At 35.3% G+C, this 10158-nt stretch overlaps 1 protein-coding gene across 3 annotated transcripts in view; it reads left to right on the forward strand.

The window, feature by feature from the left end:
* ZNF566 (zinc finger protein 566) overlaps positions 1–6144 on the forward strand; it is a 31994-nt gene extending 25850 nt beyond the window's left edge. For all 3 annotated transcript variants that reach the window (XM_027079006.1, XM_027079005.1, XM_027079007.1), the window contains one exon: positions 4075–6144. In XM_027079006.1, the coding sequence (XP_026934807.1) occupies positions 4075–5099 (1025 nt within the window). In that variant the 3' untranslated portion in view covers positions 5100–6144. The remainder of the gene's footprint in view (positions 1–4074) is intronic.
* Positions 6145–10158: the final 4014 nt, after the last annotated feature.

Consider the following 10158-nt stretch of genomic DNA (forward strand, 5'->3'; position numbering starts at 1 on the left):
TGGCTCACAGGTCCAGCCGCTCCGCAGCATGTGGGATCTTGCCGGACCGGGGCCCAAACCTGTGTCCCCTGCATCGTCAGGCAGACTCTCAACCACTGCGCCATCAGGGAAGCCCTCCATCTCTCTTTTTTTGTTGTACTTTCTGTGAGGTTTTATTAAGTTCTCATCTTCGTATTTTTATTTAAAAAAACATTTTCAGTATTTCTTTTTCTGACATCATTCTCTATGGAATTGCTATATAACATTGTTTTTAGAGGCATTTTCTTTTCTTTTTTTTTAGAAGTATTCTTCTTTTGAATTTTGGTTTTTTTCCCTCCATTGTCTCTCCTGTTTCTGTTTGTGTATTTTAAGCTCTTATTTTTTGTTTTTGTTTTTAATTAATTAATTTATTTTTGGCTGTGTTGGGTCTTCGTTGCTGCACACTGACTTTTTCTAGTTGCGGCGAGTGGGGGCTACTCTTCGTTGTGTCGCACAGGCTTCTCATTGCGGTGGCTTCTCTTGTTGCCGAGCACAGGCTCTAGGCACACGGGCTCCAGTAGTTGTGGCATGCAGGCTCAGTAGTGTGGCTCATGGGCTCTAGAGCGCAGGCTCAGTAGTTGTGACACATGGGCTTAGTTGCTCCGTGGCATGTGGGATCTTTCCGGACCAGGGCACGAACCTGTGTCCCCTGCATTGGCAGGCAGATTCTTAACCACTGCACCACCAGGGAAGTCCCTTAAGCTCTTATATTTAATGTTTTCCAGAAATAGCTAGTGACTCAAAGCTATTTGCTCATATAAAACTGTGGCATTAAAAAGCTGATTTGAGCTTGTTTGTGACAGGATTTGTAGATTTATTGGTGGTAGTTACTGTAGAGTGATCTGCCTAGAACAGTTCATTGGCTGACACCACCTATCAGGTCTTTTCTCTTGGGCTGATTTTCTCCAGAATGGGATCCTCTACTTTCTTTCTGGAATTAATAAAATAAGCGTGGCTGCCCGATTCTTGAGAGTTTACTGGGTATAGTGGACTGTGGAATCAGCCTGCTATATGGAGTAGGTTTGAGAATGTGAAGTCTGTCTATTTCTTACAGATTTTCAAGTAATTATCCTTTTTGCAACCCTTATGCACCCTAGTTTCAAGGGTACCTGGTATTTGCATTCTTGAAAATATCTGGTATTCTACAGTAAGACTAATCTGTGACTTAGGTTTCAAGGCTCAAGGTTAATACATCATTTATTACTATTCCATCTATTCTCTAGTTTCCAAATTTTTGTTGATGCTTTTTTCCCCACTCTCATTGTCCTCATGGAGTTTCTTCTTTTGTTGAATCTCATTACTATCTTTAGTGGCACTTCATGAAAGAGCAGTAATAAATGCATATATTCAATGTGCCATATTTGCAAAAAGTGTGTCCTTTTTATTTTTAATCAATTAATTTTTGGGCCGCGTTGGGTCTTTGTTGGTGTGCGCAGTCTTTCTCTAGTTGCAGCGAGCAGGGGCTGCTCTTCATTGTGGTGTGTGGGCTTCTCATTGCAGTGGCTTCTGTTGTTGCAGAGCACAGGGTCTAGATGTGTGGGCTTCAGTAGTTGTGGCACCTGAGCTCAGTAGTTGTGGCTCAACGGGCTCTAGAGCACAGGCTCAGTAGTTGTGGCACATGGGCTTTGTTGCTCCGTGGCATGTGGGATCTTCCCAGACCAGGGATTGAACCTGTGTCCCCTGCATTGGCAGGTGGATTCTTAACCATTGCGCCACCAGGAAGTCCCTGTCCTTTTTCCCTAGAGGAAATTTTTAGACATTTTTCATTAAGGAGTATATATTTAAATACTTTCTTATTGAGTCAGTCAGTAAATACTTGATCTTCCAATATGTACCATGTACCATGCTCAGAGTTGGATACACATTGATGAAGACAATAGACATTTTCCTTGCCTTCACAGAACTTAAGACCTATTGAAGGAAAAGATAGTAAATGAACCTAAATAAGTATGTAATTACAAATTATGAAAATCCTGTTAAGGAAGAGAACAGAGTGCTAAAAATATAATTACAAGGAGGGTGTAATTTGGTCATAGGATCAGAGAAGACCTCAAAAAGTATGATCTTTATGTAGAGATTTGGAAAATGAGTAATAGTTACCAAGGCCAACAGTAAAAGAAAATACCTTCTATACATAAGGAAAAGTACCTAGAAAGATCTAAACAGGGACTAATAATTAGGAGCATTTGAAGAACTATAAAATAGGACCAACGTGGTTGGAGCTTAGAAACCAAAATGGAGCATAGTGTGAGATTTGGTTGAAAGGCAGGCAGGAACAAGATCATTCAGAGTTTTGTAGACCACATTCAGGAGTTTGGCTTTTATTGTAAGAGCAATAAAAGGAAACCACCAACGGATTTTAAGCAGAGCATTGGCAGGCTAATGCCATTCTAGTGACATGGATTCAAGACTACAAACCTCAAGTGGAGAAACTAGGTTGGAGGCTATTCCAGTATTCCAAGGGAGAGATATTTCATATTAGGTATTATATTGAATATAAAGGGAAGAGTGTCAGGATATATTTAGGAACAATATTAAACAGTATTTGCTAAATAATTATATGAGAGTAAGATGAATAAAATGGTACTAGAATGATCTTCACTTTTTTGGCTTGAGGTTTTTCCTCTGGGTCCATAGTGTGGTCTTCAAAACACTTCACTTGCCTAATATCCGTATTTTTATATGGAAATTCTTCCATAATATTATCTCCCAAATACTAAATAATTATTTAATACCAAGTATTTTTTCATGTAGTATTCCCAGTCCTCACAATGATTATAAGAGTTAGTTATCATTCCTGTCATATAGACAGACAGTTGGGGGCTCAGAAAGATGAACTAATTTGCCCAAGGAAACAAAGCTTGTAATTAACTGAGTTTGAGTTCAAAACTCATACAACTGAATCTTGTACCTCTGATCTTTCAATAGCAATACACTGCCTCCCATTATATTCTTTTCACTTCTCTTTGAACATACAAATGCCCTTCCTGTCAGTTGGTCATCACTACTACAGTGCTTGTGCACTTGTTAAGTCCTCTCCTCTTTTTTCCTAAGTTCAGAATTACAGAATTCCAAGGCATAGTATTTTCATCAAACCCCAAGCATATACCATATCGAGCCACAGAAAATCCTCCCTATATAACACTCATGCTAGGTTCATTCAGCACCTGAGTTTTCTTAAGGTACTCTCCCATCTGGATTGCCACCTTCTATTTCTCTGTCATTGGTTGAAGAGAACCTAAGCCTCTAGTTACTTAATCTAGAATTTTCAGCAATGATGGAAATGTCTGATATTTGTGATTTCCAGTATGGTAGACACTAGCCATATTTGGCTATTTCTAACACTAGAAATGTGGATATTGTCACTGAGGAACTGAATTTGAATTTTTATTTAATCTTAATTATGTTAAATTCAAATAGACGTATATGCTAGTAGCTACTGTAATGGACAATACAGATCTAACCAGGGCCTGGCAAACTTTTCAACAGGCCAGATAGTAAATATTTTAGGCTTGCAGTCAATGTGGTCTCTGTTGCAACTGTAGCTCAAAAACAGCCATAGACAATACATAAGTGAATAAATGTGGCTGTGTTCCAATAAAACTTTATTTATAAAAATTACTGCAGGGCTGCAGTACATAGTTTGCCAACCCCTGAACATTCTTCCTTAGACATATTCATTTAATCCTGACAACCACCCTATTAAGTGGTATGATCATTCCCCTTATTTTACAGTTCATGCTGTGCGCCGCTTTTATATGTGTGTTTGCATATGATGTGAGATTTTTTGTGTGTGTATGTATGATTAGAGCCATCCTGTAACAAGGGAGTCTAGGCATCTGTATATTTAGCAAGCTCCCATAAGTAATTCTGATTTATAGCAACGTTTAGAAACCAGTGGCTTACTTACTGTCCTCACCTTACTATGTCATCTCTCTTCATTCTTCTTTTCTTGTCCATTTTTAAAAATTTCAGTTTAATTCTCCCATTTTAATTGAAGTTTTATTTCTCCCAAACAAGAAAAATGTGAGTGATTGCTTTCATATTTTCTTTCAGTCCTGGAGTCAAGATGTGAGACCAAGAAATTATTTCTGAAGAAGGAAATTTATGAAATAGAGTCAGCCCAGTGGGAGATAATGGAAAGACTTACAAGACATGACCTTCAGTGCTCTAGTTTCAGAGATGATTGGGAATGTAATGGCCAGTTTGAGAAACAACATGGCTCTCAGGAGGGACATTTCAGTCAACTGATATTCACCCATGAAGGCATGCCCACTTTTAGTCAACATCCATCCTTTACATTACAGCAAATCATTAGTAATAAAGAGAAATACTGTGCAACTAAGGAATATAGGAAAACCTTTAGACATGACTCACAGCTTACCACCCATCAGATAATTCATACTGTTGAGAAACCCTATGAATGTAAGGAATGTGGAAAGGCCTTTAGACATCCCTCAAGACTCAGTCATCATCAGAAAATTCATACTGGCAAGAAACCCTTTGAATGTAAGGAATGTGGAAAAACCTTTATTTGTGGCTCAGACCTTACTCGACATCACCGAATTCACACTGGTGAGAAACCCTATGAATGTAAGGAATGTGGAAAGGCCTTTAGTAGTGGCTCCAACTTCACTCGACATCAGAGAATTCACACTGGTGAAAAGCCCTATGAATGTAAAGAATGTGGGAAGGCCTTTAGTAGTGGCTCAAACTTCACTCAACATCAGAGAATTCATACAGGGGAGAAACCCTATGAATGTAAGGAATGTGGCAATGCCTTTAGTCAGAGCTCACAACTTATTAAACATCAGAGAATCCACACAGGTGAGAAACCCTATGAATGTAAGGAATGTGAAAAGGCTTTTCGTTCTGGTTCAGACCTTACTCGACATCAGAGAATTCATACTGGTGAGAAGCCCTATGAATGTAAGATATGTGGGAAAGCCTATTCTCAGAGTTCACAACTTATTAGTCATCATAGAATTCATACTAGTGAGAAACCCTATGAATATAGGGAATGTGGGAAGACCTTTAATTATGACTCACAGCTGATTCAACATCAAAATTTGTACTGGTGATAAAACATAGAATATATGAAATGTGTGCAAATGCTTTTATTTACAGCTCAAAACTATTAACATCAACTATTTAACAAAAGAGAATTTATCTCTATATTAATCCCTCTAAATAGAATAAGGTAGAAACATCTTATTTGCTGACTACAGCTTGTTCAGCCCAAGAAAAATCATGTAGGAGAAACACCCTATGAGTAGAATACGTTTTGGAAGCCATTTAATAAAAGCCCCTATTTCCCTTGCCATCAGGTAATTCAGTCTAGTAAATACTCAAAATGACAACAGCACTTCTGGCACCTTTCTAACCTTATCTTAAACATCAGAGAATACATGCTGAAATGTAATCCTGTGATTTTCATTTTATTTTCCCCCCAATTTGTCTATAGTTGTAATATTCTTAATCTTTTAATCCATTTAAATTTATATAACTGTAAAGTCCATCTGTGTATATCATGGTTTATAAAATATCTTTATTTTTAAGATACCTTTAATACCCAAGAGCAGTGACCTCTTTATTTTTGAAGATAGCTTATTCCTTTTGCTCTTTACAAAATTTAGACTTTCTTGTTGTAGAAACGTTCATGTAATGACTTACCACTCAGTAAATAGAGATCCTTTACTATCTTCATGGTGTTTTCCTTGTGTTGCTGTAATATCATTTCATCAAATCCCTACTGATAGACATTGTAGTTTCCTCCAGTGTTTTTGCCATTATACACAGTGCCCTGACGGGCATTCTCCCTAGGTATATCTTTGTGTCATGTCTTTTATTTTAATTGCAGAAATAATGCCTCAATATATATTTTCCTTATAATAGGTTTAAACATTACAAGTAAGGTCTTTGACAACTATCCTTGTACCCATATCCCTCCTTGTTTAGTATTTATCCTCTTGAGCATTTTTCTATGTTTTTATACATATATGTTTTGGTAGAAATTATAAAATGGGGATAATTATAATACCTACCTCATAATTTTGTGTGAGGATCAAATAAAGAGACACAAAGTGCTTAGAATTGTGCCTGTCATATAATAAATAGATACCCACAGAATGTTGGTCATGTTAATTGTATTCATCGTTGTCATTATTAGTATTATTTGTTGAAAAGCAACTGTTTCTACAGACCTTACTCAACATCAGACAGGACAGATAATTGAAGAAAGACCCATTGAAGGTAATGAATTAAGAAATTTTCCATTATCACTTACTTCCTATGGAACATGAAGTAATCCTGGGTGTTGGTGGGGAAAGTAATGTGTGTAATGAGTAGGAAAGGCTGTATTCAGACTGGTATCCTTTTCACTACATCATATAATACCTAATATAAAGACAGATGATAATATAGACAAGACATTGGTGACACTGATTAAAAAATATGAAAAGACAAACAGCATTATGTTTGAAAATGAATATGCATATGTACATAAAGAGAAACCTTATAGTGACTGATTTTAAATGTTATACTGAATACAGTACTTCCAATACATTTGAAAACCTAAACAAAATTATTTTGTAGGAAAATAAAAATTACAGTATTGACTCAAAGAGAATTAAACTCTTGGGAGACTCATAAACACAGGTAAAAGGGGAAATTTAGCGTGAGATATAGTGGCTATTACTAATGAAGCATCAAACCCAATTTCTTTACAGGCAGAACTCTTTTTTTAAAAAATTGGGGTATAATTGATACCAACATTATATTAGTTTCAGGTGCACAACATAATAATCTGATGTTTGTATACATTGGAAAATGACCAGCATAATAAGTCTAGTTAACATCCGCCACCATGCATACTTACAGAATTTTTTTTTGTGATGAGAACAGGAAAGACTTTATCAAGTATTCAAGGAACTATTAGTTATATAGAAGTAGACATCTCATAACATACTCTAACATAATCCTGATGTTAGATAAGGATTAGGAGAACACAAACAGGAAGCTATTTTTCAGGGTCATCCATGAAGATATATACAAGCATACTAAAGAAAATAGCAAACTGTAGGTATCTATTAAATGAACAGAAATGAACCTGCATTGGGACAGTAACTGAAGAGGATCCCCAGTGCCCAGTTCCAGCTAATGAGTGCTATGAGAAAATGCAGGCCTTCTTTTGCCAGCTCTTCTGACTTTTGGGAAAATCCAGAAATCTACTTTTTTTCAGCGTGTGATAGCCCTTGATTTTTTAAATGGCAGCTAGGGTTTTGTTTGGTTTTTTTTTAAACATGGTATGGACCAAAGATATATTGACGCTGCAAGTAGCAAGTGACCCATAGCTTACTTTTGTTCTGGACACTAGAGCAGTGAGTGTGCAAAAGGCTCACAGGAGGAGTTTTTAATAGTGCAAATCCCTTAGCCCCAAGGAGACTTAAGGGTGGCAGGGGAATAGTGAAATACAAGATAATTTACCTGGAATTTCTTAGATGTGAAAAGTATTTTCAGAGATAAAGTAGCTAAACTCCAAATACAGTTTTTTTTTTTTAAGGACTTGATCCAGTCCCATATTTTCTACATGCAGTTTTTTATTCTCAGCATCATGTCATTTAAAAACTAGGGTATATTTTATATGTTGTAATCCCATTCTTGAGCTATATAACTGTATACACACGCAGCTGAAAATAAGAATAAAGAGTTAACCTATTGAGAAAAATAGGTTAGCCAGACCATCACTCTAGCAGCAAATATGTCACTGGAATTATGCATTCTGTTTTAGACCAAGGGTCAGCAAACTTTGTGTAAAGGGCCGGAAAATAAATATTTTACCCTCTGTATGTCATACTATTTCTGTTGCAACTACTCACCTCTGCCATTATAGTGTGGAAGCCTACTAAAATTTCTTAAGAAATCCTGAAGTTTAAAAAAAAAGTCCCACAGCTTAGCTTTGTTTAGGTTTAGGTTAGTGTTTGAGATGGGCCTTTACTGTGCCTCAATTTTCATGCTCAGCAAGCAGCTTCCTACATTGAATGGTACCATTCTGTGGAAGGAAAATCCATATATCCAAAGTTACTATAGATCTATCCTTCTATGCTCCACTTTCTTTTTTCTTAGATCCCATATTAGAGGACTTTAAAAAACAAAACAAAACATTGAGCTACTTTATTTTTTACGAGGCATGAAGAAGTAAAATATTTAATAATCAATTTGAGATAAGTAGAGTGAGCAACATATCTGCAGATGGTAGAATTAGTAAAGACGAGGCTGTTTTATTCTAATATTCTGCATTACACTAAAATGAGAACTAAGTGAAATTTTATATTCTTCTGTCATTTTAAAGTCATTTATTGAGTTCCTCATCTAAAATTACAGAAGTAATGCATTTGCACTTGAACCAATGCCAGTAAAAAGAAAAAAACATTATCTCTGCTCCTCTCCATTCCTCACTCCCTTCCCCTTTGTCTATTTCCTTCTGAGTAATGTCTAAACCTCGTGTATCTCCCCCATATACTTCTTCAAGCTTAAACAGTAACACAAATAAATTATTTTAGTATTTTTTACCCCCCCAAATGGATGATACTTTATACATTTCTCTGTAATTTCTTTTTTACATTCAACAGTACATTTTGGATTTTCTTTCAAGTTAGTAAATGATGATTGAACTTAGTTGTTTTAATGCTTACAGTATATTCCACAGTATGCTTATACCAATACCTACTCAACTACAGTATTTCCCTAGTTGTGATATTTCATATTATCTCCTTTGCCATTTAAAATTAGTGCTGCAATAAACATTCATATATTATATTCTTGTCTATTTATTTTATTTCTATAAAATAGAAATAAACATTTCCAATGTTTTCCATGTTTCTTAGAAAAGTATTGCTTATAGAAAATTTCAGAGGACAAGAGGATAAAGGAAAAAAGTGCAGGTTTTCATATATGTGTTTATGTGGGTGTGTACACACACAGATTTAACACTTAATCCATCTGGATTGATTATTATATATGGTGTGATATAGTATGTTGGCTTGTTCTCATCCAGAAATAAAGCCAATTATGCCAGAAACAATTATTAAAGTATTGAACTATTAAACTATTCATCTTCTACTGAATTAAAATACTATCTATCATATATTAAATGCTCATATCCTCAGACCTATTTGCCAGCATTCTTTGATTTATACTTTTCAGTAACTTATTACTTGTAAATAAAAATACATATAATTACATAGTTTTATTTGAAAATAAAGACAAATGTGTCTTCATTAGAATTAAAAATTTTTTTAATCCAGTTCCAGTAAAAGTCCTCATCGGGATTATATTTTGAATTATTAAGTTTAAATATAGAGTATCCCAAATGAATGCATCATTGACACTGACTGGATATTCATTAATATATATGTATGTCTTGAAATTTCTTTGAGAGCTCTTCATCCTCCTTACTCTCTAATATCTTTATAATGTACATAAAATATATATATAGTCCTTAAGATATGCTAGTAATAATTGAAAGTTTAACATATTTTATTAGGGTATTGATTATAAAGAGATAGATTCTTTTGATCTTTTATAATGTGCAGATAAAAGATATACCCATCTCACAGTATTACACCTATTTTCTTGTCTTATTTCATGTTGTAGACCTGATGACAGTGGATTTTGAGCAGGACTTCTTTTTTAACAGATTTTCCCCATTTTTACAGGCTGAAGAGTTGGATTTTGAGGATAATTTCTGCTTCCTGTTTTCATCCCTACTCTTGTTTGTGTGTCATAAGAGAAATGATTTATTACCTTGGTGAAATGTATTAAAACACATAAATTACCTCCCTTTATTTGACCCTGAATTTCTCATATTTCCTGGGGCAGGCTATGATTCTCTATGCTGACTCTGCAGACCCATTCCTCTGCTGGTATATGTCCCAATATCTAGAGTTTGAATGAAGTATTAGGTTATGCATTTTAACTCCAGGTTCAAGCTGCCTCTTTCAATAAAGCATTACCCAAAAAATGACCTATTTCTCAATCAGTCCAGAAATCAGGATGAGAGAGTTATAGCTAATTATCACCCACAAAAAAATTTTCTATAGCCATTTTTGTTTTATTTCTAATTTTAATGAAAACACATTA

Source organism: Aethalodelphis obliquidens, unplaced genomic scaffold (assembly GCF_003676395.1).
Source record: "Aethalodelphis obliquidens isolate GAN/ISIS:26980383/991018 unplaced genomic scaffold, ASM367639v1 scaffold43, whole genome shotgun sequence".
Classification (NCBI taxonomy): Eukaryota; Metazoa; Chordata; class Mammalia; order Artiodactyla; family Delphinidae; genus Aethalodelphis; species Aethalodelphis obliquidens.